Source organism: Sinocyclocheilus rhinocerous, unplaced genomic scaffold (assembly GCF_001515625.1).
Source record: "Sinocyclocheilus rhinocerous isolate Xijiao unplaced genomic scaffold, SAMN03320098_v1.1 scaffold835, whole genome shotgun sequence".
Lineage (NCBI taxonomy): Eukaryota > Metazoa > Chordata > Actinopteri > Cypriniformes > Cyprinidae > Sinocyclocheilus > Sinocyclocheilus rhinocerous.
This window is the reverse complement of record NW_015647431.1, coordinates 1211637-1239465: the sequence shown is the minus strand read 5'-3', so window position 1 is coordinate 1239465 and position 27829 is coordinate 1211637. Positions and strand designations below refer to the sequence as shown.

The 27829-nt window shown below is 35.9% G+C and overlaps 3 protein-coding genes across 4 annotated transcripts in view; 1 reads left to right on the top strand and 2 right to left on the bottom strand.

The window, feature by feature from the left end:
- Positions 1–4076, top strand: part of LOC107709079 (cytoplasmic dynein 1 intermediate chain 2-like) — a 15850-nt gene extending 11774 nt beyond the window's left edge. The window contains 5 exon segments of the mRNA XM_016513468.1: positions 881–1014; positions 1105–1249; positions 2335–2475; positions 2549–2674; positions 2755–4076. Of these exon segments, the coding sequence (XP_016368954.1) occupies positions 881–1014; positions 1105–1249; positions 2335–2475; positions 2549–2674; positions 2755–2868 (660 nt within the window). The 3' untranslated portion in view covers positions 2869–4076.
- A 1202-nt stretch (positions 4077–5278) lies between these two features.
- On the bottom strand, positions 5279–16541 carry slc25a12 (solute carrier family 25 member 12). 2 transcript variants are annotated; one of them, XM_016513466.1, is made up of 18 exons: positions 16455–16541; positions 15646–15699; positions 14578–14723; positions 13162–13277; positions 12666–12805; positions 11782–11928; positions 11559–11697; positions 11377–11470; positions 11202–11286; positions 10825–10909; positions 9374–9532; positions 9165–9217; positions 8994–9074; positions 8769–8909; positions 8490–8628; positions 7291–7449; positions 7104–7194; positions 5279–6124 (listed from the first exon to the last, which is right to left on the bottom strand). In XM_016513466.1, the coding sequence occupies exons 1-18, from the start codon at positions 16464–16466 to the stop codon at positions 5917–5919; spliced, it is 2049 nt and encodes a 682-aa protein (XP_016368952.1). In that variant the 5' UTR covers positions 16467–16541; the 3' UTR covers positions 5279–5916. The 2 variants fall into 2 exon arrangements, with proteins under 2 accessions (XP_016368952.1, XP_016368953.1); XM_016513467.1 differs by lacking the exons at positions 5279–6124; positions 7104–7194; positions 7291–7449 and adding an exon at positions 7485–7914.
- Positions 16542–18685: 2144 nt separating this feature from the next.
- On the bottom strand, positions 18686–22023 carry LOC107709070 (protein unc-50 homolog). Its single transcript, XM_016513457.1, has 6 exons — positions 21859–22023; positions 20855–21129; positions 20655–20775; positions 19373–19512; positions 19188–19295; positions 18686–19093 (listed from the first exon to the last, which is right to left on the bottom strand). The coding sequence occupies exons 2-6, from the start codon at positions 21126–21128 to the stop codon at positions 18957–18959; spliced, it is 780 nt and encodes a 259-aa protein (XP_016368943.1). The 5' UTR covers position 21129; positions 21859–22023; the 3' UTR covers positions 18686–18956.
- Positions 22024–27829: the final 5806 nt, after the last annotated feature.

Genomic DNA, 27829 nt, shown 5'->3' with positions numbered 1-27829 from the left:
ATATATATATATATGATAGCAATGAATAAGCTATATGTTATGAATCATATAACATACATAGGACTACAATACAGTACAATACAATACAAAACAGTCTTTATCTTTAAAAATGAAAATAAATAAAAAACAAACCAGAATTTCTCCTTTAAGCACCTCTGTCGCTCTTTTTCAAGGAAAACATGCCATTACGTTGCCCTAAAACCACAGAAAACCGGTTAAATGAAGAGCGCAGAGCAGTCTCACCAAAAAGGGTGCATTGATCCTGCAGGGTATAGAGCTTGAGCAATGCTCTTTTTCAAATATGGAAATGAGTCAAACAGGGAGCCGGAAGTGGAAGCAAGCAGGGACTGTTAAATCAGAGATCGGAAGAGGTGAGTGGGGGGTTGGGGGAGAACAGGAGAACTGGGAGGCCGACTGAGAATGGATCTGCATCTCATTAGAGGCCTAATGAATTACCTCATCCTCAACCCCCCGGCCCCTCGCTCCTCACCCCGGATGGATGATGTAAGCAGGGGGAAGTGTGTTCTGGGGGAAGTGTGAGGGAGAGGAGCAGACTCACTGGAAGCCCAGAGTAAACACCAGCTGCTGGGATAGAGCCAAAGAGACAGAGGGAGAGACTGTGAACTGTAATGGTGCTCCAAAGTTCTGACTGTCTGGACTTGCTAAAATGTGATGTGTCAAAACAAATTTACTTAAGCCCCTCAGATTCAAGCCTGAGGTGCCAACAAGTGCACTGTATGACAGTGAGCGTTTAGGTTACTGCATGCACGACGAATGTGCTTAGGATTTTCTCGACAGTACCTTTGAATGGCTCACATTGGAGCTGAAACTTGTTTCTGTGTGTGTGTGTGTGTGTGTGTGTGTGTGTGTGTGTATGTAGGACAGTTTGGAGCTCGTGTTCAAACAGTCCAAGTCAGTGGCCGTCACCTCCATGTCATTTCCTCTGGGTGACGTCAATAACTTTGTGGTGGGCAGTGAGGATGGGTCCATCTACACCGCCTGCAGACACGGCAGGTGAGTGTGTGAGCGCTGATGTGATTGTGTCTGTTTCACATCTGCACAAGTGGTTTATATTGGTGCTTTGTGTGTGTGTGTGTGTTGTAGTAAAGCGGGCATCAGTGAGATGTTTGAGGGTCATCATGGACCAATCACAGGCCTCGACTGCCACACAGCGGCAGGACCGGTCGACTTCTCTCACCTGTTTGTCACTTCCTCCTTTGACTGGACCGTCAAACTCTGGAGTACCAAGGTGCCAAACACACTACTGATATAAACACTACAAACATTGTTTATACACTAATATAGTATTTATTAATCATTTGAATTACCCTTTATTTTTTGTTTTGATTTTCATTTGAGTTCATTTGAGTAATTTTGTTAAAGTATGTTTTGTCATTTCTATTATTTAGTTTAACTTTATTTTTATTTCAGTTTTAGTATTTTTAGTACTTAAACTTATTTTATTACAGATTCAAATTTTCATTTACATTTACAAGTTTGTATTTATATTTTTTGTTATTTCTGCTTTATTTTAATGAACACAAATTATTTTTAATAGTTTCAATTCAAAGCGCTGGTCTGTTTGTGTCTCTCCTGACAGAACAATAAGCTTTCATTCATTTTTATTTCAGATTTTGTCATTTTAGTACTTCAACTTATTTTATTTTATTTCAATTTCTAATTTTCATTTAACTTTTTTATTGAATATTTATATTGTATTTTTAGTTTTATTTAAATTAATGAAAACGTTTTTTAATAGTATTAGTAATTTTAGTCCTTGGACTTATTTTATTTCAGTTTCAAATTTTTTAATTAAATATTTTATGTTTTTATCAAATATTTATATTTTATTTAATTCGATCTTTATTTCAATTAACAAAAACAGTTTTTAAAATTTTAGTTAACAATAATAACACCGGTCTGTTTGTGTCTCTCCTGACAGAACAATACGCTTTAATTTATTTTTATTTCATATTTTAGTACTTCAACTTATTTTATTCCAGTTTTTATTGAATATTTATATTTGATTTCAGTTTAATTTAATTTTATCTTTATTTCAATTAACAATTTCATTTTTATTTAGTTAGTTAGTTAGCAATAACTACACTGGTCTGTTTGTGTCTCGCCTGACAAAACCACTTTATTTTTATTTCAGTTTTAGTTTGAGCAATTTTGGAACTTTAAATTTAGAACCTTAACTTAAACGTAAAGTTTTTTTGTTTAAGTTTTAATATTTTTATGCAATATCTGCTATTTCAATGAACGAAAGCAATATTTAATAGCTTTAGTCAACAATAACGCTGAACGCTGGTCTGTCTGTGTCTCTCCTGACAGAACAATAAGCCCTTGTACTCTTTCGAGGATAATTCCGACTACGTGTATGACGTCATGTGGTCTCCCACACACCCCGCGCTGTTTGCCTGCGTGGACGGAGTCGGACATTTGGACCTGTGGAACCTCAACAACGAAACGGAGGTACAAAAATCTCCTAGAAATATAATCTGAACAAATCCACAAGCCTTGAATGAATGATTATCTGCTGCTTCAGGTTCCCACAGCGAGCGTGACGGTGGAGGGAAACCCCGCGCTGAACCGCGTGCGCTGGGCTCATTCGGGACGAGAGGTGGCTGTCGGCGACTCTGAGGGCCAGGTGCACATTTATGACGTTGGAGAGGTGAGGACGCTTTTAAAAATACAATTAAATGAAGTTCTGCAGCTGTGGGCATTGAAACACATTTATCGTTTTTCCTGCAGCAAATCTCAGTGCCGCGGCAGGACGAGTGGACGCGGTTTGTGCTCACGCTCACCGAGATCAACGAGAACCGCGAGGACGTGGAGGAACTGGCTGCTCAACGATTGGCTGCATGATCACCATAGCAACCCCTGCTGACCAATCACGTTTCCCCTGCATTTGCATATATCCACCCTCGCTGAAGTTATTTTAGTGACTGGCTCTTTTTTTAATTCTAGAGACAAATGGATTATTTCAGAAAGCAACTTTGCTATTAACAATTGAAGCATTTAGTGTTGCTAAACATTTTGGAGTGATAATATCAGGCGGGAATTATAATATTTGAATCTATTTCCAGGATTAGAGGCTGATTTGGAGGAAAGGGAGGATTGATTGCTGTACTGCAGCACTAACACTACCAATATGCAAACTATTGTACAGCATCTTCAGACACTGAAGTAACCTGAGCAACAGGAGAAATGTGTTTTTAAAGGGGTGGAATATTTTTAACATTCCCTTCTGGATAAACTTTCACTTTATTGGATTATTTATAGCTTTTTAACAAATACATTTTGTTTTTAGCTCATAAAGACTGAACGCACGATTGTAATAACCAAATCAGCACACTATTCAATATGTAACTCAGTTCTTCTGAATGCCTTAAAACTAATTTCATAACACACACACACACACACACACGTATCCACAATCTTCCATCACACAGCATTGCCCTCTTGGTGCTTGTTTATTCCAGCGCTTATGACTGAAAAATCTTTTTTTTCCCCTTTGCAAAACATTGGTAGAAATCTATAGATCACGGTTTTAAAAATGTCCCATGATTTGTCATTTCAAAAGGGCTTGGAGAAAAACCGTGGTCCTTTGATTAGCATTAACCTAAAACCTCCCTTTAGCACATATTTAGACTAATAGACAGTGTTATTATTTTGCCATTTATTTTATGAATACATTTTTCCTTTAACAGTTAAGCAAGTAGTTAATAGCCAGCTTGACAACATCTGCATCCTGTTATATTTATGTCTTTTTACCATTTTAATCTGTAATTTTACATATTTATTTGTAATTTGAATTTAGTGACCTCCCAGCCAATAATGAGACTGCTCTTGCAGAAATTTTAAATATTTCAGTTTATTCATTATCTGTGGATTTTATTAGTATTTATGTAATTTGTGTATTTTTCTTGATATTGTATACGCAGCATTATTGAGTGACAAAACCTCAAGACCTAAAACAGCTTCCCTTTTACATTCATATAACTTTTAGTGTAAAGTTGAAACAAATATTGGCATTTAGTAATGTTTTTAATGGATTTATATCAAACTTGGACTAAAAAATTGTGGCCAATTAAAGGGTTCAGAACATCTAAAATGAAAATGTACTTGATAAACTTGAGCAGTCCAGAAAGTCAAACCTGCCTTAATCTAGACAAATCTTCTGAACCAAAGCTGGTGTGTTTTTGTCTGTTTCTATTGAGTGTTGTTTTTCTGAAATGAAGGAAGCTCTGGATACTTGCCTCAGTATCTGACATCTGAACACATTCATCATGGTCCCACGCTCATAAAAACACAGATCAGATCATGGAAATGATAAAATCACTATATTAACTTTGTGTAAAATTTAAAAAAAAAAGTAAAACTTTGTGTAAAGTTGTGTAAATAAAATTTATTAGCTGGTGTGTTTTTGTCTGTTTCTATTGAGTGTTGTTTTTCTGAAATGAAGGAAGCTCTGGATACTTGCCTCAGTATCTGACATCTGAACACATTCATCATGGTCCCACGCTCATAAAAACACAGATCAGATCATGGAAATGATAAAATCACTATATTAACTTTGTGTAAAATTTAAAAAAAAAAGTTGTGTAAATAAAATTTATTTAGCTTCTTTAGTTTCTATAGTTTGGGCTGTCATAGTTATGAGCTTTTGGCTAATGATTAATTGTTAAATAATTATGAACAATTTAATAGTAACAGCTTAATACCCATACACAGTTAATGGGTTAATTTATTCATAATGAATATGAAACATTCATAACTACACGTCAATGACAATATAAAAAATTATTTAAAGCATTTTAAAATATTTTAGGCATTTCAAAGGCATATTTATTCATATTTGCTTAAAATTCCCTTATTTGGATATGATTGGACTTTCAAAAGCACATTGAGCACAGTCAAAAAAATCAATTACATCAGTCTTGACAAGCCTAACCATATGCAAAATATTTCCTCAGCTAGAAGTTGTGCTTTGTGCATGCATCTTTTTGCATTCAGTAAATATGAATGCCTGGCAACATCATAGGAAATCCATTGGTCAAAATGTGTGGGATCCCTGATATACATGACCAGGACAAGCGTGTTGATCTTGCATGTGTGTTTGGTCCTCCAACGACTTCACTAACTCACTTTATCCGACCTCTTTTGTAACTTGCAGTAATAAACTCAATAAAACCTTCACAAACTAGAAATAAAATTTAACTGTATTGATTTATTTCCATAAAATACAAGAATGAATTGCTTTTAAATAATTTTCGACATTTCAAATCAACCATGCTTGCTCCGATCAATCAGTCAAGTTTTGAAACCTCTGTACATCATTCCGTGTGATGCAGACAGAGACACATCTCTGTGCATGAGATGTACATGTATATACAGTACATGTGCAAGCTACACAAAGCCTATTGAGCAAATGAAGAGCGCTACAGCATGCTTCGGTCACATCAATACATAATAATCATGAGATTAAAACTCAAAAGCAGCAAATGTGCGTCTTGGGGATCAGAGGAACACAAAACCAACAGTACGTGTCATGGTTTTCCTTTCAGGAGTGTTTCATGAAAAGCTCTTTAGCTTTCGTTTCAGTGGCTGATGAGAGCCCTTGTTCGGTATTTCACTGTAAGTGTTGCTTTAGGTCTCGATCGGTGTGGCAGACGTCTACCCTGTGCTTCAGAAAACACACTAACTCTGAGCTTTAACCAGTGTTCTTCATCAAAACTGAGGCACTGATATGGGTTAAAGCAACCAGACTCTGAAAACGAGTATAATTTCCCATGTCCCCCACCTAAAAACTGAAATGAAGGAGAAAAAAAAGTGTAAAATGTAGGCAAATGTACTGCGGGAGGGAGGCATGCAGCCACTGGAGGACAAGGCTGTGGTGGGCGGGGCATGACTTTACGAAGCGCCATCTTGTTCCTTGGGCGTTTCGGAGTGAATGGCTGTGACCCCGGAGGATTTGAACTTGGGCAGGTGCAGTCCAAACTTGTTCTCCACGCCGGCGAAGGTGGCGGCTGCCAGATGGTAACCGCCGACGTGCTCAGGACTGACAGGAGGAAGCTCAGAGATCCGGGATTTGGGCATTGGTTCAGAACCAGCAGGGCGGCTGGAAGGGGAAGAGACAAAGAGTTTTGTTCTTACAGCAGATGCTTATCCAAAGTGACTCAACATGCCATATTTCTCAGTTGTTTGATCATTTCCACTGAATTAAATGCTTTACCAAGTGCAACAACACCCTTTCTCCAAGAAAAAGACCATTATCAGAAAACCTTTTTTTGGCCAAGTAATAGTCCATCAACAAACATTCTATGTATTCTATCAAATTTCATTACAAATAAAAAATCTGTACTATTTTTTTTAAATGATTTTGAAGGAAGTCTCTTTTGCTCACATAAGACAAGGCTTTATTTATTTGATCAAATATACAGTAAAAACTAATATTGTGAAATATTACAGTTTAAAATAACTGGTCTATTTGAATACAATGAAAAATGTAATTTATTGCTGTGATCAAAGCTGAATTTTCAGCATCATTACTCCAGTCTTCAGTGTCACATGATCTTCAGAAATCATTCTAATATGCTGATTTGCTGCTCAAGAAACATTTCTTATTATGTTGAAAACAGTTGATATATTTGTGATACATTTTTTTTCAGGATTATTCGATGAATAGAAAGTTCAAAAGAACAGCGTTTATTTGAAATTGAAATCCTTTGTAACATTATAAACGTCTTTTCATGACATTTTTAATCAATTTAATGAAACCTTGAATAATAAAAGTATTAGTTTCTTTCAAAATGAAAAATCTTACTGACCTCAAATGAATATATGAATCTAACGTTTTAGCCATTTTAATGGTTTGTAGCAGCAACGTTGGCACATTAATAAGATTTCAAATGATGTGCAAAAACACTTGTGTATATCAGCTATTTTATAGCAATCTTGAATGAAGCTCATCCATCAGATATTGTATCGCCTAATCTTTCTGATTTACAAGCATGATGTGTGAATCTTCTCATAAGATGTTACTTCACATTTTCTGCTGTCATGCAGTAAAAAGTGTGCTTAACTTGATCAGCACTTACTGTCCTCCGAAGTCAACGTAGAACCATCGCTGCAGGAGCTCGTAGGTCACCAGAGTCACACCGAACTGAGGGGACGAACGGAACACACGAGCTACAGAGAACAGAGAGAGGACTGTGAGTGAGTATGGATGTGACTGTAATGATATCAGTGTCGTGTGTGTGTGTGTGTGTGTGTGTGTGTGTATACCTCCAGCTCCCTTCCACAGAGCTCGGAAACCTTCCTCGTTTAAGATCTTCCTGAAGCAGTCGATCACTCCAGAGTAAGTCGTCTGACCGGCGCGGGCAGCCACCTGCAGTCGTGTTTTGATGACATCAGCAGGGGTGACAAGCGAAGCAGCCGGGATACCTGTAAAATAAAAACATCCAGACATCTACTAATACATGAAAGAAAATCTCTGATCTGCAATAGAAAATCTAGTCTTATCATGCATGACACATTCATATATGTTATTTTAAGGGAAAATATGATTTTTCTGACATTTCAAATTCTGAAATCATGAACTGTTCTTGTTCCATATTATTTTCCAATGAACATCAAATTGTTCAGAAATATGACACATCATTTAAGTTACATGCACTGTGGATGTGTGTTTGAAAAAAGTATTGGAAGATCAGTTCTTCCATGTTATAGCGTAAAACATTTTTTTAAATAGAGTATGAACTTGGTTCTGTGTATCGGTTGTTGATTGTGAGATGGCAGGCAGATGAATGCAAGCTTGAAGATGGGGTTTAAGAAAACTAAATAACTGAAGTCGTCCAGCATACGTCATCTTTTTCCTCAGAAGATCGAGCTCAGACATTTTGATTAAAACTGGACAAAAAAAGTGAAAAATTTGATGTATACATAAATTATTTATTCACAATAAGATCAATATTATGCATTTAAAAATATGTAAGGTGCATTTTAATTTCATGAAAGTTAAAAAAGTAAAAAAAAATTTTTTTCAATAGAATAAAATGGTTATTTTAACACACTGGTAGCCTTCAGTCATTTTACAAATGAAATTTTGAATTCATAATATTTTTTTACTTTATCAGAATGTTACTGTACTTGGTGACTTTTGTGGGACTTGCTATGTGAACACTAAAAAAATCATGGACATGACTGGAAAAAAATAGTAACTTGTACGAAATTGATCACCATAAGAAATTCATGATAAATTCGAAAAATACAAAGCAATTTTTGGGGGTACAATCTTCAAATCAGCCATGACACGGAAAAAAGCACACAGCAATGAAGGGGATAAACTCTAAAACAAGAGCAAAATAAACCCCCACTCACTCACACATACACATACACATACAGTATGTGTGTGTTTGTGTGTGTACAGTCCTTAACTTAACTGGGTCAGCATCACAAAGTTCAAGCGAGAGTCATGTTCTGACCTGCGATGGCTCCAGCGGTCAGCAGCTGCAGAGGCCCCACCCTTCCATCCTCATCTGCCATACTTGCCTTCGTATGGGCATAAACAGGGAAATAGATGGCAGAGAAGGGGATATCACGCAGGAAACAAGCCTTCGCACCCTAAGGAGGACAACCAGTAACATTTATGTGTTAAAGTTTACACCAAGTCATCAATTGTAATCTGACGGCGATTCAGGAATAGTGAGTTACAATGTCAAATTTGGTTGGATACAACGTTTTAAAGATAGAGCTTTCCCCACCTTGTAGAGGCCAAAGAAGCCAAGGTCTCGGACCACACTGAGCGCGCTCACTCTGGGGCCAGTAGTGATCTCACCGGCGACCTGCAGACGAATCTTAACAATTTCCAGAGGATTGGTGAAGATAACCTGTGACCCACCGGCCTGGAAAAACAAGACACAGAAAGTTTAGACATTTAAGTACAACATAACCCAGTTTAACAGTTCTGTGCAGTTTATTATACTCACACATCCACCAGCGAGAATCTCAGCAGCCAGAGGTATTGTATCTTCTTTTGTGGTAAATTTGTCTCTCATAAAGTCATTCACCTGGAAGACAGATACAGAGAGACTCGTATAATTGGCTTAACCGTCATCTGTTCAGAAACAGCTTTCTACAGGATGTTTAATGACACTCACAGTGAGCTTGATGGCTTTTTCTGGAGCCACTCCGATTAGCTGGGGTAGAAGACCTGTAGGGGAAACACACACACACACACACACACACACAGACAGACAGAAGAGCAGGAAGAAAAGAAAGTGAGATCAAGGTTAGGAAAGCTGAAGACAAACACTTTATTTCATTTCGTTCTTCTGAAGCAGCAATGATAGCATAAGACAAATCCAACCTCTATAAAAACCGAAGACGCCCTCGTATCGCAGGACTTTCTTGGCGCAGTCAAAGCTGTTCTTGTACATGAGCTCTCCTACGAAGGAGCCGGTAGAGCGCTGGTTCTGCATACGGGTCTTGACCAGGTCTATGGGGTACACAGCTGTGGCACCAGTGGCTATAAACACACACACACACACACACAGGATAAATTACATTTCAATCAAGTGTAATTACTAGGGATGTTCATTTTAACCGGTTAACCGTTAACCGACGTATAGAATTTTGATCGATTAATACAATCAGTTAAACGGTTTAAAAAGTCTTTTTTTCCCCCAGTAATTTATCAAAATATTTAAAAAGATTTGTTGCATGGTTAAAATACGCTACGCGTATAAAATAATTTAGTTTTTTAGGGGGAAAAAAAAAAGTAGCATTTTATTATTTCATTCAGAAATAGGCCTAATGCCGATGCGAAATGTTTACAAACATTATAATAAACACTGTAAACATAGCTACGCTATTATATATAGCCTAGCTTTATTATGTTTTTCTCCGCTCGCAGAAGCGCTGCAGGTGCGTGATGTGATATGAAGACCATGTGAATCCTCATGTTCTGTTGTTTGCTGCTTTTTGCGCATGTAAAATTAATGCCCGGGAAACAAATGTTAGTATTTTTAAGGGGTCACAGATACTTATCCTTTCTAATTTAATTCAATTCTAATTTAAAATAATCTTGTTGGTTAACGGTTAATAATCGGTTAACGAGCGTCGGCTGTCAGTTAGGAAAAATAACCGAAATGAACATCCCTAGTAATTACATATATACTCATCCATGTAAACCAGAAAATCTTGTGCATTTAAAGAGGCCATGGAAAACAAGATCGGTCTTGTTCTTTCTGAAATTCTGTTCGTTTTGAAATTCTTGTTGATTTGAAAATACAGTAAAATCAGTACTATTGCGAAACATTATTGCAATTTAAAAGAACTGTTTTCTTTGTTTATTTGAAAAAATAAATCTGTTGTAATTTTGTAAATGTCTTTACTGTCACTTGAGCAATTGAATGTGTCCTTGCTAAATGAAAGTATAAAATCTTACTGACCCTAAAAATTAAGATAGCATTCTATTAAATACTGTGACTCATTTAAAGACCCTTGGATTTCAGTGGTTTTTAGTCAGTTTCTCTTAGCATTGAAGTCAGTCATAATTAACTTGAAATGCACATTTAAAATTTACTGTTTAAGACTTCTTGGAAAATTAACCAAAAGGTAATGACCCTCCACCTAATACCACCTGAACAAATCATGGTTTATGGCTTTGGTGTGAATTAAAAGAGGGAATGACCCCTTGACATATCCTCTTATCAACTTCCTTTGTCATAAGGAAATACATAACGCAGAATGGAAAACTGTACTCATTTTGTGGGGTCTTTAAATATGAGAAATGAGCAGAACTCAATAAACTCAAACCTCCAGCAATGGAGCCCAGAGTAAATCTGTATGCCGACTCTGCTGCCTGCAGCCACACAGGTCGAGAAACATCCGCATGTGAATGCTGCAATGACAGAAAGAGAGCAAGAAATAAGCATGTGAGGCACCAAACTAAAATGCACAATAGTTTTGGGCCGATCTGTATTTGAGATGCATGACAGAAGCCTGAATATTCATTTTAAACCTGATTTTTGTGAAAGTGAGAGTGGTATCAAATCCCTAGTAGTGAAAGTGTGTTTTGTGCCATAATTAGTGCTGCTAGATAAGGAAAGCTCAATGATAACATGACAAGTAATAGACACATTAAAACAATTCCTAATAGTCTCTTATCTGACTGTTCATACAGATAAGCTCACCTGTCTCTGCACCTCAGCTAGATTATATGGCAGGGCTCCTTCCTCCAGTGGTGCTATTCTCTCGATATCAGCCAGGTTTAATCGTCTACACATCATAACATACACAAACACATGATCAGCTGATAATGCTGCTCATAGTATGTGTGGATGAACTTGTTTTTTTAATGGAAAGTACCCTGTTTGGGAGTGCAGCCCTGCTAGCTGGAACAGGATGTCGATTTCCATAGGGGTAATCTGACCAAACTTATTTGCAGAATGAACAAACTCCTCTACAGATGAAGAAAATGTTAGATAATAGTTAAAAACTTTATTCTGATGTGCAGATGAACAGAAATGGATATGACAGACGGCACGCACCTTTCGTGACAAGCGTATCCTTGCGAGACCCTGCGAGAGTGCTGTAGATTTTACGGATCAGTTCCATGTTGTTCAGGAGAGAGTTGAAGGCATTGAAGTAGGAGAAGCTCACCATGTGAGAGGTGCCACCTCCTGCTGCCTAAGAGGACACAAACATTTAAACCTTTTACAACAACATTGCAACAAACATCTTACTAGATGGAAAAGAGAGCTGCACACTTACAGACACAAGGTTTTCTTCCACGAAAGGTGTGAGCATGTGGTGTCTGATGGTGGACATGATGTCACTGAAGTCCAGGGCAGAAACAGCGCCGCACTTGACCTTGTCTTTCTGCGCGAACGCCTGTCTTGCGTGCTCCAGCTGCAGCTCCTATGACAACAAGCACAGAAATTATTAACTTTTACAGAAATTTTGCCAAAGACCAAAAGGTCAAGATTTGGCTGGTTATCATGGGCCAGTTAAGCCCTGCTGGTGAAAAATTTAACTACACCATTCCAGGGGCCTTATTATATATATATATAAAATCACTAACTCGAATCAACATAATCAATATTATTATATTAAAAAATAAATAGTTAAATTTTATTATTGAAATATAAAATATTATTTTATTGTATTATAAAATTAATATTACATTATAGTAAAATATTCATCAATACTATATTATATTAAAATTATTAATTTATAAAATAATTAATTTGTATGTCAAAAGATAAATACTACATTTAATTGTATGATTAAAATATAAAATATTATTATTATTATCAAGTAATAAACAATAATATTAATAAAAAATATTAAAAAACAATACAAATTTTATAATATTGAATATTTAATAATATTATTCAATTCTACAATTTAATAAATTATAGTAACATTTCATTAAGTTTATTATATATTAAAACTTCATTATATTACATGTATTATTATTATTATTAAAATAATAATACTACATAACTATATTATTATAATATAATTTATTATTATTATTAAGATAAACATTACTTAAAACTTGTATTATTAAAGTATAAAATATTTTATAATAAGAAAAATGTAATATGATATTTCCATGAGTCTGAGTGTGTATAATTGTTTGGGTGTGGTACCTGCAGGAATTGGGTGAACTCCAGGTAGCTGAGACTTTTTTTTCTGTCATTGCCGAAATGCAAGTGGATGAACTCGCAGTTCCAGTTGAAAGGGATGTGGTGGTGTACTGTGGTCTGGCTGAAGATATCACGCACGTTCTCTGTTAACACACGGATAGGGTCAGATTTAAACTCCTGCAGACCATAACAGGCGTTGCAACATTACTGACAGTGTTTTAAAGGTTCTCTGAACACGTGAGTGAATGAATGTCTCTGTGTGTTCAAGGTTAAGCTGCTTGTTTGTTTAGCATAACTACATTACGATCGGCTGACTCCATAATAATAAAACACTACGGGTCAGTTCAAAAACACTGCAAGCTGCCTTGTGGTCTGCATACTGTGGGCAGCATTAAATGAAAAGATGAATGAATTGGAACAGTGTACACAGAAATCTCCACTTTAAAGTCCACTTTAAATAAGACTGAACATTTATATATACAGTCAATTCTGTTCTCACCGAAGGACACACATCCAGTTCCTGTCTTGTCAAACAGCTGGAAGGCCACGATGAAGAGGGCATCAGGCACACACAGCACTGACTCAAAGGCCAGAAACTCCTGAAACGAGATCAGCCTGAATAGAAGAAAAAAACAGAAGTAACATTAAAAATACAAAACTTGTGGTCATTCTGCAATCTCTCTCTCACACACTTCCAATTACATACACCATTATAATCAGTAATTATGTCCCCACTGGTTGCAACAAATGCCTCGTTTATAATGGGTTTTATTGTTTTTATCTCATCGCGCCGGGACACGGCATCACAGTATGGTAAGAGGCGTAACATTTCCGTCACACGCTTGAGATATTCGGCCAATCACAACGCACTGGATAGCTGGCCAATCAGAGCACACCTCGCTTTTCAGACCGATGAGCTTTGTAAAAATCAACACGTTTCAGAAAGGCAGGGCATAGAGGAGAAACAATAATGTACAGTATGTGGAAAATGTGTTTTTTGAACCTTAAACCGCATAAACACATTGCATTACACCAAATACACCAAATAATGTTCTTTTTAGCAACATCATATGACCCCTTTAATACCAAAAGTTTGGGGTAAGTAAGACTTCTTGAAAGAAATTAACACTTCTATTCAGCAAGGTTGCGTAAGATCAAGGCAGAAATGACAGAAGTGACTGTAAATACATTTATAATGTCACAAAAGATTCAAATAAATGCTGTCCTTTTTAACTTTTATCTAAGAATGCTGAAAAAAAAATCATGTTTCCACAACAATAAATAGCATTTTTTAACGTTAATAATAATTGCTCTTGAGCAGCAAATCAGCATATTAGAATGATTTCTGAAGGCTCACGTGACATTTTACATATTTAATTTCTGTTTTTCTCATGTATGTCTGCACTATGTCTGTACTTTCTTCTGCACTGGTAGTTCCTGTCGTCAAGTCAAAATCCTTGTGTGTGTAAACATACTTGGTAATAAAGCTCTTCTGATTCTGACACTGAAGACTGATGAGTAATGATGCTAAAAATTCAGCTTTTGCACAGCAATAAATTACATTTTAAAATATATTCAAATAGAAAGTTTTTTTATTGTAATAATATTTTCGTTATTTTAAATACCATTTCACAATTTTTCTTTTTTACTGTATTTCTAAACAAATAAACAGTCTTCAATAAAAACACTCAAAAAAATCGTACCGACTCCAAACGTTTGAGAAGTAGTGTATGTGCAATACAGAATTTTCTACATTTTGCCATAATCATCTGGCTGCTACTGCAAAAAATAATGTAAAATCTAATGAAAGTGGGTACATTTCTTGATTTCAGCTGAAGTTTAGGCTTCATATCAAACCATCAAGAACTAGAATACAGAACGATTACACAGATGGGAAATATGATGTTCGTCTCACCCATCTTTTGTAGTATCTGCCACACCGGCGAGAAGCTGCACAGTTTTAGGGTTATAGTGGAGCTGTGTGTGGAGGCCCAAATACTTCTGCACGAAATCACTGGGTGTCATGTACCGCTCTCCATCCTTATCCACCACACTGGCATACTGAGGGAAAACAACAAAAACATAATTACAGCATCTGAGCATGATGTAAAGCATGATTAAACGTGCAGATGTATTTGTCTAATGTGTAGGGCACCTAGTATGATTTGTGTAAAAGTAGAGAAGAACCTGAAAATCAATATCATATGTTGTTATGCATGACAACAGTTAAGAAACAAAACTGTAGTCAGTTGTGTAAAATAACACCGGCTTCTTCCAGACAACTGTGTTGGCAACATGCAAGCTGAAATTGTATTTACCAAATACCAACATCTGCATAGCTGGACAAATGGGAAAAGGTGACAATATTCATGTGCCATGTGAGTTGTGTATTTTTTGATCAGCAGCAGCTGATCAAAAAACTAAAGCGAGATGCCCCCTGACCTTATTGAGACATTCTTCACTCATCCATCTATTGCCCTGACATTCATGTCTTCCTCCAAACATCCATCTCACAGGCTTGAGTCCTATTAATAGAGCCACATCGCACGCAAGTCTCTGTGTTACCAGACACCAAAGCGGCGCAAGAAACAGCTTCTCTCAGCTGACAGAGAATCTCAAAGGCGGACGTGATCACAAATCACTACAACAATTAAAAAGCCCTGGCTGACAGTTAATGAGGGACATAGATTAGAATTTCCCTATTCGTGCTAGAAAATGAAGCATACACACAATAAACTGTTTTCCCACAAACGCACACAAGTGTCTAGACTTTCTCGAGCATGCCAGTCTCTTTGAGCTGCTTTGGAAAAAAGGAGACAACAGAGTGACAATTAAAACTGCAGCGTCACTAAGGAAATAAAGATTTAATGACAGGCAATGACACTATCTACGGTGGCTTCTAAGGTTGCAGTTTCTCATTGGAATTGACTGCAGTGTAAAGGATTAGGCTTTCAAATCAAGGGTTTCTGCTGTTTAAACTTACCTTTTGAAAGATGACCTTCAGCGCATTAGGGTCGGCCCTTTTGGTTAACTGCACCTGCAGAATGACAACAGCACAGAATAACAATAAGGTTAAATGACACTATAAAGATGAAATAAAGAGCTACGATCTATAATTATAGCCACAAAACCACCACCACATTTAGCGAAATATATTGCATGTTTTACAGAACTATCTGCATCTATTAAATGTTTCTCAGAAAAGGTTTTAATGAACGAATACCTTTTCTAATGTTCAAAATTGCATTTATTCCCAAATGCTGATGTACATATCAAATGATCTTTGAGAGCACATTCAGCATTATTGGGACTGTCTGGCACAGAATGTATGCAAAACTAAATGAACTTAATTTTTACAGCACACAAAATAACCAGTCACTAATCACTCAACACAAACACACATGAAGTGCCAAGTCCCTGCAGAATAAAATGAGCCCGATTTCGCCCACACTGCATGATCCTCACACGTCTGACTACACTTTACAAACAAACCTTCATCTCTAACAACACAAAAAGGCTGCTAAAGAGCTGATTAAAGCTGTTTAACACACAACTCTGATATTTTTTTATGGTTTTATGATCCTCACAGACACTAAATTCAGTCAAAGTCTCAGCGCGAGCGCAGCGATAAGCTCAGTGATGCTCGCGCCGGTCCGTTAAAAAACATTCATCGCTGTCTCTACTCATCCCATTTACTGATCTATTAGCCCTTCTCCCGTTAATAATCAGCAACTGTAATTAAAAGTCGACGGCTAAAAAAACGATAACAAAGCGCGGTGTCGCCGGAGTCACCTTGGCCGCCATGCTGCTGTCTGACGTCACGTGTGGTCGCGCAGGCGCGTGGCCGATGAGAACTAGAGAGGTGCGCGCGCACCTGTGACGTCACACCTCACAACTGCTTGAGAATGACTAAAATACATTTTTTTGTAGTTGCTATTGTATCCTTGTTTATGTTGTATGTTAAATGTCTTGAGAACCTACTGGAATGTTTTGTATTTTAGAATTCAACTAGATAAAAAAGTTTGTCAAGACAAACTTTAGGTTGGCCTGAGAAAGCCTAGCCTGAAGTTTAAAGCAGTTGTAAAAGCTTGAAATTTGAAAATTTAGATAAATTAGATAGGTGTTGATAGAATGTTTCTAACATGATTAGCATGTTGCTAGCATGATTAGCATGTTGTTAGCATGTTACTAGCCTGTTGCTAGTATGATTAGCGTGTTGTTAACATGTTGCTAGCATGTATCTAACATGATTAGCATGTAGTCTCATGTTGTTTATCATGTTTCTAGCATGATTAACATGTTGTTGACATGTTTTTTGCATGATTAGCCAGTTACCAGCATGTTGCTAACATGATTAATATTTTGTTAACATTTTGATAGCATGTTTCTGACGTGATTATCATGTTGCTAGCATAACTAACATGTTGCTAGCATTTTTCTAACGTGATTAACATGTTGATAACATGTTTCTAGAATTATTAACATGTTGCTAATCATGTTTCTAACATGATTAACATTTTGCTAACATGTTTTTAGCATTATTAACCTGTTACTACCATGTTGCGAGCATGTTTCTAACATGATTAACATGCTGCTAATAATTTTCTAGCATGATTAGCATGTTGTTAGCATTATTAACATGTAGTTAGCCTTTTGTTAGCATGTTTCTAACATGATTAACATTTTGCTAACATGTTAACATGATTAGCCTGTTACTACCATGTTGCTAACATGTTTCTAACGTGATTAACATGCTGCTAACAATTTTCTAGCATGATTAGCATGTTGTTAGCATGATTAACATGTAGTTAGCATTTTGTTAGCATGTTTCTAACGTGATTAACATGCTGCTAACAATTTTCTAGCATGATTAGCATGTTGTTAGCATGATTAACATGTAGTTAGCATTTTGTTAGCATGTTTCTAACATGATTAGCATGTTGCTAACATGTTTCTAGCATGATTAGCATGTGACTAACACATTGTTAGCATGATTTAACACACTGCTAGCATGTTTTAACACATCGCTACCATGATTATTAGCATCAGAATCAGAATGAGCTTTATTGCCAGGTATGTTTACACATACGAGGAATTTGTTTTCGTGCCAGAAGCTTCCACAGTGTAACAGAATGACAGTGACAGAACAAAGCATGTTGTTAACATGAATTAGTACATTGATGGCAAGTCTTAGGCTAGTTGCTAGGCTTGGCTACTGAGATAGATAGATAGATAGATAGATAGATAGATAGATTTTTAATCTTCAGTTTTATGAAAACCTTAAGTCAGATCAGTCTGAAAAGATAAAGCAACCACAGTCAGAACAGTCTGAAGATCTGGGCTGAGTTTGGTGGTTGTAGCTTGAAAACTCTAGGAGTAGCATTTAGAAATTTAGTCAAAGAAGAAGAAGAAGCAGCTTAAATAGCAGATCAGTAGGGTATATGTCGAACGTCACCTGACCAAACCCGGAAAACAGGTCTCATCGTTTCCTCTTGTCGGAGAACGTGTTAACAGCCGTATTAAATAGCAATATCTATGGACTTTTAAGATAATGTTAAACTAGCTAGCTATTTTTATTGTTGACGTTTTATTCAATTTTTATATCTAAATATTAGTGAAAAAAATAAGAATAAAAAAACTTTTAGATATCAGTTCGCATATGTAATGGACATTGGTTATGATCATCATTGGTATCTACTTTGAAGGCATCTTAAGTAAAACTGCTTCATATTTAACTAAGCATATGCAAAACGCTTGAACCGAAAGCCACGAGACCCGGTTAACAGAATACGCAAGTCTGTTGCGCCTAACCCCTGTAGGTTGACTTTCTCAAGCCAACCTAATAAGAAAAGAAAAGAGAATCCCTTACAGTTGTCAAAAAACCACCTGAATATATCACCATATATGCAGCTGCCAATGGGAGAATGTATTTTATGTGATCGAAACCATATGCATGCACTTACATTTCATGCATCTCAAAATAAATTACAGGACAACACTGAACCAACTAAAAATCTGTTTCTTTAAAAATATCTTTATTGTACACATTTACACAAGTAAAAAGCGCAGCATCATATCAGACACTGAAACTTTCCCCCATGTTTGCATTTTCAAATCCACGTCACGACATTAAATGAGGGCTGAGTATCAAACGAAGAAAAAGAAACGGTTCATGACACCATAAACAATTGAAATTCTTTTCCTCTACAACCAAACTGATATTTACAGATTATACAAAAAGTCAGAAAGTCCCAAGAGCGACAGCACACTCTCCATCATGTGTTTTGCTGTCCTTTACTGGACCCTGTGCTTGTAGAACCAGCACAGACCTTTAGTGAAGTTCCAGCCGAGCGAAATGGAGAGAACATACAGGAGTCCGAGCAAAGCGAAGGGATACAGAAGCACCGCGGTGTTCTTTAAAAACGGAAGTGCTAAAGAAACAAGGGGAGAAAACCAGAGACAATGTTCAGCTTGTAGATACATGTCAGAAAACACATGGTCGTAACCGGAGATCACATCACTTACCGCTGTAGCCCAGGAATGTGATGTAAATATAGTAACCGATTGCAATAAGCCACAAGGTGTTTCCCACAAAATAACCCAGGAACCAGTCTGAACTTATGACCACAACATCTGTTAAGAAAGCACAAAAGATGTGTTCACAAAGTCCCAGTTCATTATTACACACATGCATCCACCTGTTTACTTACGATTGATGAAGAACAGCTGTAAAAAGTGCAGAATGACCAGGAGAGGGTAGAAAGCGTTTAGATGGACGTCAAACGCATAGCCCCACTCCACATCGTAATCTCTGCTAGGATGTTTCATTAGATATTTATTTGTGACAACCCTGAAGAAGAAGAAAAACAGGGATTACTGTACAGTGTTACAGTAAAAACTCTTCATGACTTATTCTAGTAAATTAAACTGATTTATTACCATTGTTACATCATCCATTATGTTATTATATATTATCTATTATTATATTTGTCTGATATATTGTCATTATTATCATTATATAAAGTACTTGATTCTGACTGGTCAGTCACAGCAAACATTATTGTATAATAACCACTAAACTGTACAATCTGGCAACCCCAGACAACTGATTAAAACAATAAAAACAAAATAAGTCAGATCAATATTCCATGTCCATTTATTTATTAAGAAATTATGTATTGTACGTACGGTTAGCCAGTCAAAAAAAAAAATATATATATATATAATTATAATTATTTTTTTATTTTTGTAGTATTTATATGTTATAGCATTTATTAAAACACTTTTTTTTTGGTTTTCATTTTAATTTTAGTTTTAGTCACTTTGTCATTTGCTTTTGCCTTTTTTATTAATTTTGGGTTTTTTTTTTATTTCTATTTAACTTCATTTTTTATTTCAGTTTTATAAATTTTAGCACTTTAACCTAAATGTACTTATTTCAGTTTGCTGCAGTTTTTGTTTGAAGTTTAATTTTTCATTCAATATTTATATTTTATTTTATTTAAAAAATGTCTACTTTTTTGTAAAAATTTTTTAAATTATTTATAAGTTTTAATTTTTATTTCAGTTTTACCAATTTTGAGTACTTTAACTTACAAACCTTTTTCAATCAGTTGCCAAGGCAACATTACTTATTTTAGTTTTTAAAGTTTAAGTTTCGTATTCAACATTTATATTTAACTTTATTTCAGCCATATTTCAATTACCAAAAACAAAAATAGTTTTAGTTTCAGTTAATGATAACAACATTGCTTTGTGCTGGGGTCATAACCACCCTGTCCAGTTTTATTTTATGATAATGTAAACTTTTAAAAATGTAAATATCTCTTTGCAATTAAGATGGATCATTGACCTTATTCTGAAATTAATAATAATAAAAAAAAGGAAAAACCCATAACTTAAAAAACTGAATCAATACCATATCAGCAAGGTCAACATTTAGGAAAATAGACACATTTTTGGCAGTCTTTGTGAGTGAGTGTGGCTCCTCACCACATGAGTGTAGATATGAGCAATCCGACTCCGACGCAGTCGATGAAAACAACCCACAGCAACAGCTTCAGCGTCTCCACAAAACCCATTTCTAGAACCAGACCGAAGCCCACCGTCGACACTGCAGAGAAAACATGATTAGTGAGCTGATACAAGTTTCATTTCTAAACCCTTCCCATGTTTCCGTCAAAAGTGCTCACCACACAGCCAGACGCTGAGCAGCACCAGGAACGCAGGGTCGTCCCGGGCCCACTGGTCTTTAGTCTGTTTGCGGTACTGGAAGTTGCGGTACACTTTCTGCGGTGATGTGAACAGGTAGAGCATCTGCCATATGGCAAACTCAAAATCCATCTGTCTGAAATGCAGGATTCGCCGCAGGTACTTGTAGCGCTTGGCGCCGGCCGTGTGACGTGCTGCATCCCGCGCGCTCAGACTGCCGTTCCGGTGGATCTGCGGGGAACTCGTTGGCAACATACTGTTGTGGGATGAGAGAGAGAAATTTAGTTATTACAAACACATCAAGGCTGCAAATAAACATTTGGGCAAATCAGAGAAAGATCTATTCATTTCTGATTGATATCATGAAAACAGAAGCCCAAGTATAACACACGAACCTTCCTAAATTTATTGCTAAATCACATTAGGAATAAATTATGTGGCTGAATTTTCAACAATTACAGCTTATTCTGTTTTGACAAGTCAAACGTAATTACAATTTCATTACAGTAAGTGCTGAAGTAGGCAGCACAGTAGATCTGTCCCTGTTTGAAAGCTACATCTATTAACTCTCCATGAATTTAGTTTGAAAGAAATCAGCCTGAACTGTACTCTATCATCAAGAATTACGCTTCATAATCAAATGTATAGTCAGTTTTTCTGCTTCCTATAAATATAACCTGCCTATGTAAACATGTAGAGCTGATCCAAGATCAGTCCTGTTACTCTTATTTGCTTTACACAGCACAACTGACAGCAATGCTACAGTAGCTCTAACATTACAGCAAACTCAAATCACTGTTTTAAAAGCAAATTAGCCATTCTTAATATCTCGGTGAAAGGTGATGCTTTATGAAGAAAAACAACGTACTACCAAAAGCACTAGAGTGGTAATGCTGGTACTTGGGCCTCGATCCCACATAATAACCTGGTAAACATGTTAGCTACCATGTCGCTCCTGCTCGCTGTGTACAAATATGACACTCACCTGCTCTGCAGCAGTATCAGCAACTTATAAAGCAAAGCTCTTTTTAATCAGTGTGTAAAAAACAATGCAGCAACGGTGACATGTCAACTTCCTGCCTTTTCCGAACACGTAGCAGCGCAACCGATACAGTGACGCCGCTTCCTGTGTCAAGGCCTTCTGGGAAATGTAGTTTTAGGGTAGAGAGCAGCGTTTCTATTGGTCCGCCATTCCTATATTACGTTCCTATATCATATTAATAGATTGGATAAAATATTTAACTCACACTTTCAAAAGACGAAAATCATTTGCGTTCTTTTGTCACAATGTCAACTTTACATATTGGCTCCAATGAAAGTCAATTTAGTGTGAAATAGGCCTACTGGTGTTTCTTCTGGCTCTTATCCAAATGTTTTAAACAAAACATCTTCAGAATATGGTTTTAACCGGTCAAACATGAGGGATTAAGTTAGCTGTTTTTTTTTAAATCACAAAAAAAATAAAATTATGCCACTTCACTGGAGAACGACGAGAATGGGAAATGTTAAAAATGAGGGAAAATCCTATATATCTTTGTTTGTGTTCTATTATTTCCTTATATATAGCCTATATTCTGATCTGTGACGATCTAAAAGACACTGCAGGTTTCAATAACTGATTATCACGATTGTGATGATTAAAATCATTTTAATTAACCATTGACAAGCTGCTTGCTGCATGTTTAGAAACAACAGATGGCGCTAAAATACTTTATTCCTTCCCTTCCTATCACGTTGATAACGTTTTTCATAAATAGTCATGACTTTTTAACAGGCCTATAAAAGCAAAAAAGTATGAAAGTTATGATTTAAAAAAAAAAAAAAAAAAAAATTCTGAGTAATAATTCTAAAACTAATCTTGATTTATTTTTAATACTATATGAAAGATGAAATACTGTGAGTTAAAAGCAAATAGTTTACCACCTGTTAACCTGTATTTTGATCACTGACAGATTTTTTAGTGAGCAATGTGTTCACTTTCCAAAAAAGTTTATGTCTGTAAAAAAATAAATAAAATGAGTGAGCAGAGAATAGTTTTTATTTTTACCTCCACATTTCTTGCGGGTCACTGGAGCAGAGCTCACCTGAGAGAAGAGCACATCACAGGTACTTCTGTGCTTCTGGAGCAGTTCCTCTTTCAGAGGCGTTTAAAAGCGCAGTTTGATGTTTGCCTCATATTTATTTAATAAGCACCACCACTTCATTCTGCTCTCCCTCATGACGACCCCCGGCTATTCATGTGATGGACTGTAAAACACTTTGCACATCACTTCAGAAACAAGGTTTATTCATGTCTTTGTGGAACACTGACACAGTTTTCAGTCTTCATCACAATTAATGAAAAATTAATTCTTAGTCTTTCCATCGTTCAAGTGTTTAAACCATCACATTTTAAAATATTTAACAAAATAGGGAAATAAAATATAAAATGTATTAACATATACAGTATGGTAACACTTTACAATAAGGTTCATTAGTAGTTAACATGAACTAAGAATGAACAATACTTCTACAGCATTTATTACTGTTAGCCAACATTTACTAATACATTATTAAAATCAAAAGTTGTGCTTGTTAACATTAGTTAATGCACTGTGAATTAACATGAACTAACAGTGAACTGTATTTTCATTAACATGAACAAAGATGAATAAATACTGTAATAAATGTATTGTTCATTGTTTGTTCAAATAACATTAACTAAATTAACCTTATTGTAAAGTGTTACCAAATATATTTATGTAAATACATTTTCCTGACATATTTTTGAGCATCTATCTGTATAACACACAGAGTAATTTAAAAATCTGTTTTATATGCATGAGGGGACATTTATTTATAATATTACGCATAGAAAGCATCAAAATGATTATGATTACATTAATAAACTCAGTCAAAATGAGAGTGTAGTCTGTTTTGGGGAGCTTAATGTGCTTTCAAAGACTTCAGAGCAAAGCAGCTCTGTGAAGTGAGAAGTGATGAATGGCGGATAAAGCGAAGGATTTCCAGAAAGAGCAATGAAAAAGAAAGAGGTTCAAACGCTTCTCCTGATGCTGTTTGCGCTGCTAATGAAGACCAACTTCTTGGATTAATTGAGCTGTTTTAACATGTTCCAATTCAGTTTACTATAACTATGACACTCTTTCTTGGCCAAACCTGTTTTAAAAACAGTCCTGGAGACTGATATGGGAAAATATGATTTTTCAGCTGCAAATAAAATACTGAAAATAAATAAGATTTTTTTTTTTTCTTACAAAAGATTTGTTAAATGTTGCTCATTTTAATTTAATTCTTGAAAGGGAAGAATTGCCCTTAATCTGATGGGACAGAGCAGTGAATGACTTCATTGTCACAGAGACACATGTGAACATCATCAACAAGGCAGTTATTTTAGTTTGTGCTAAATTTATAGCACATTTCGGCTCCAAAAATACAGTCTAGATGAATAAACCCTCTTATTCATTCCAGGCTCTTATCATTTTTGTAATCATGTGTAGAATCAGATCACAAAAGTTAGCAAATCACAAAACAACATGGCATTAAGAATGTTTAAACAGTTTAAAGGTTTTACTCGGAGAAGTCAGAGAATAAAAATATTGCCAGAACGTTTTAATTCATTGCTAACATGTTTTGCCACACTGCTAGCATGTGTGAACATCATCAACAAGGCAGTTATTTTAGTTTGTGCTAAATTTATAGCACATTTCGGCTCCAAAAATACAGTCTAGATGAATAAACCCTCTTATTCATTCCAGGCTCTTATCATTTTTGTAATCATGTGTAGAATCAGATCACAAAAGTTAGCAAATCACAAAACAACATGGCATTAAGAATGTTTAAAGAGTTTAAAATAACTTTAAGCTTTAAGTTTAAAGGTTTTACTCAGAGAAGTCAGAGAATAAAAATATTGCCAGAATGTTTTAATTCATTGCTAACATGTTTTGCCACACTGCTAGCATGTTTTAACACATTACTTGGATGTTTTAGCACATTGCTAGCATATTTTAACATGTAGGCTAACAAGTTGCTAGCATGTTTAAACACTGTTAATACATTGCTGTATGTTTATGCATGTTGCTAGCATGTTTTTGCACACATCACGTGTGTTTCAGCACAGTAAGCATGGGTTAGCACATTGCTAGCAGGTTTTTGCACATGGCTAGCAAGTTTTAACAAGGTGCTATCATGATCTAGCATGTTGTTAGCATGTTCTAACATGTTGTTAGCTATGAAAGATAGATAGATACACATACATACTGTGTAAATGGGGCAGACATGAATCTTCCTGTTCCTGAAATCTGAAGTTGAGAGGGTTTACCGCTCCTGTACCTCTAGTGATGTTAATGTCGACACATGTTAAGAGCCTGTTTGATCACACAAATCCATTACGAACGGTCGCCTTTCAAAGTATGAGGTTACTAAAGTACAGAGAGGTGAAGATTAACCTGTTTTGCTCTTGTTTAATTCCCATGTTGACAGTAATGTTGTGTCGGTATGATTCACATTGCATAAAACGGCTCTCTTTTGACTTATCTACAGCTTTGTCAGACACTGAGGCGGTAGAAATCTGGGTATGGCATGCTTGAAAATATCAACAAGAGATGTTTTTAAAGCCAAAGAGGTTCATAACAACTGTAACTATCCCTTTAGGAATTGGCCCTCTATTTTTAAGCCAAACCATCAGCTTTTATTTTCATAACATTCCCTTTTTAATTTTCCTCAGAATTGCTTTCTGAACTGACAGGCTCAGAACATTGACATTAGTTATGAACATGAATAGCAGAAGATTTAGCTGCAATGGCTAACTAATCATCTGTCCACCCAGAACCATAGGGGAGTTTTGATGGATAATACACTATTTGACTGAAAAAAGAATGATCAATATGTAAGCACTGCTCAACATTGCTAATATTATTAATCACAGTCTGTGTTGTACTGTCAGACTGGCCTGGAAATCACCCAGCAAACTCTTTCAAGTAGGACTAGAGGTATTTGAGTTTGCAGTGGACTGTGAACGGTGGACTTCTCTCCTCACTGCCGAATTGGCTTTGACTACACTAACAGCCCACACAACCTATTTGTTGTCAGCAAGAGAGTTAAGTTGGTTCAGGGTGGGGCAAGTTTTAAATTTTGATGAAATATTGAAACTAACATTTAATTTTTGAATTGACCAATGTATTTTAAATACACTACTATTCAAAAGTTTGGGGTCAGAGATATTTTTTAAAGAAATTAATACTTGTTTAAAGCAAGAATGCATTATACTGATCTAAAGCAGAGGTGCGCAAACTTTTTAATACGAAGGGCCAAAAATCAAACTTGACTGAGGGCCGTGGGCCAAATTGTTGCATTACAGTATCCAACTGTATTATTCTAAAAAGTGTTCAGTTTAAAAAAAATTTAAATAATTAAACAAAAATTTAAATTACATTTATGTATATATGTGTGTGTATATATATATATATATATATATATTTCCCCCTCCTCTTCTGATCATCTCTAAAGGTACAGTAAAGACATATTATAAAACATTTGTATTTCAAATTATTGCTGTTCTTTTGAACTTTCTGTTCATGAAAGAAACCTGAAAAAAATGCAGCATGGTTTCCACAGAAATATGAAGCAGCACAATTGTTTTCAACATTGATCAGAAATGTTTCTTGAGCAGCAAATCAGCATATTAGAATGATTTCTGAAGGATCATGTGACACTGAAGACTGGAGTAATGATGCTGAAAATTCAGCTTTGCATCACAGGAATAAATTACTTTTTAAAATATATAAGGGATTTCTTTCAAAAGCATTTTGAAATGTTACCGAACCCAAATTTTTTAACAGTATACATTCTGACTTCACACTCACATTAACCCTGATGACCTGCCTTCTTATCTACAGTATGTGCATTATGTGCATTATGTAAATGCTTGAATAATTCATGAATCAATGTAGACATCTTGAAGACAGACACACTTTTGATTTGCTGACCACATCAACTTGAGCGAGGAGCAGCTGACAGGGTTGATTTTACTGCTGGAACTGAGAAAGAGAAAAATGCAAGTGCAAGATCAAAAACAGAACAGGAAATCCAACTTCTCTTAAAATAAACTATGCAGCAAAAAAGAATCACTAGCAGTTAAAGGGATGGTTAAATTATTTTTTTCGCTTGAAACATGCATAGAGTATTTAGTGAAGAAGGCCTATCAATGTCCAAAAAAAGGAAAAAAGGCACCATAAACATATGACTCATGTACTGTATTCTGACTCGTCTCAAGTCAAACGATAGTTTTCTGTGAAACTGAAGTCAGTTTAAGTTGTTATCGGACAATATTTCACTTTGTCATACCTCTCAAATATCACACATGCTTGGGTAAATTCAAAACTTAGCACCTCAAGTTCTCTCTGAAAAAGCTTCATCCATTACATGACTACTTGCTTGAACACTAATTGCCATGAACTGGCTAAAGCATGTGACAACGAACCTTCATAAATCTCCATGCACTTCACAAGGTTAGAGAACAGCTGTGAATCATGCCAATTCAGAACATTTTTCTGAACGATTATCATCTCTTAAACTAAATCACAGACAGAAAAATGAACAAATACATTCAGAGGACTAATGCTCAATCTTTCATACTCGTGTAATATTAATGCCTGTAAGTGCAGAGGAGGAGAGAATGATAAGAGAAAGAGTGCTGACCTCCTAATGACGCCTACTGTGCCCTACTTCTGAATGCTGTCAGATCTAAACACCAACACATCTCAACTCAACACAATGATTTAATCAAACGCCTCCCAGGAGAGGAATCAGAAAACTATCACAGTCATATTTAGGAGATGCAATCCAAGAAATAACGAAGGAGGAGGCGAGGAAGAGGAATTGCATAATTTCTCTTTAGCTACAGAGAGTCTGTGTGTGTGTGTGTGTGTGTGTGTGTGTGTGTGTGTGTGTGTGTGTGT

Coding starts and splice junctions, on each gene's coding strand:
- slc25a12 (XM_016513466.1), bottom strand. Junction 11,471..11,558: donor GGATACGCTTGTCACGAAAG/GTGCGTGCCGTC, acceptor CTTCATCTGTAG/AGGAGTTTGTTCATTCTGCA. Junction 7,450..8,489: donor GACCGCTGGAGCCATCGCAG/GTCAGAACATGA, acceptor TTTATTTTACAG/GTATCCCGGCTGCTTCGCTT.
- LOC107709070 (XM_016513457.1), bottom strand. CDS start 21,128: ATGTTGCCAACGAGTTCCCCGCAGATCCACCGGAACGGCAGTCTGAGC. Junction 19,513..20,654: donor CTCATATCTACACTCATGTG/GTGAGGAGCCAC, acceptor CTTCTTCTTCAG/GGTTGTCACAAATAAATATC. Junction 19,296..19,372: donor ACAGCTGTTCTTCATCAATC/GTAAGTAAACAG, acceptor CTTTCTTAACAG/ATGTTGTGGTCATAAGTTCA.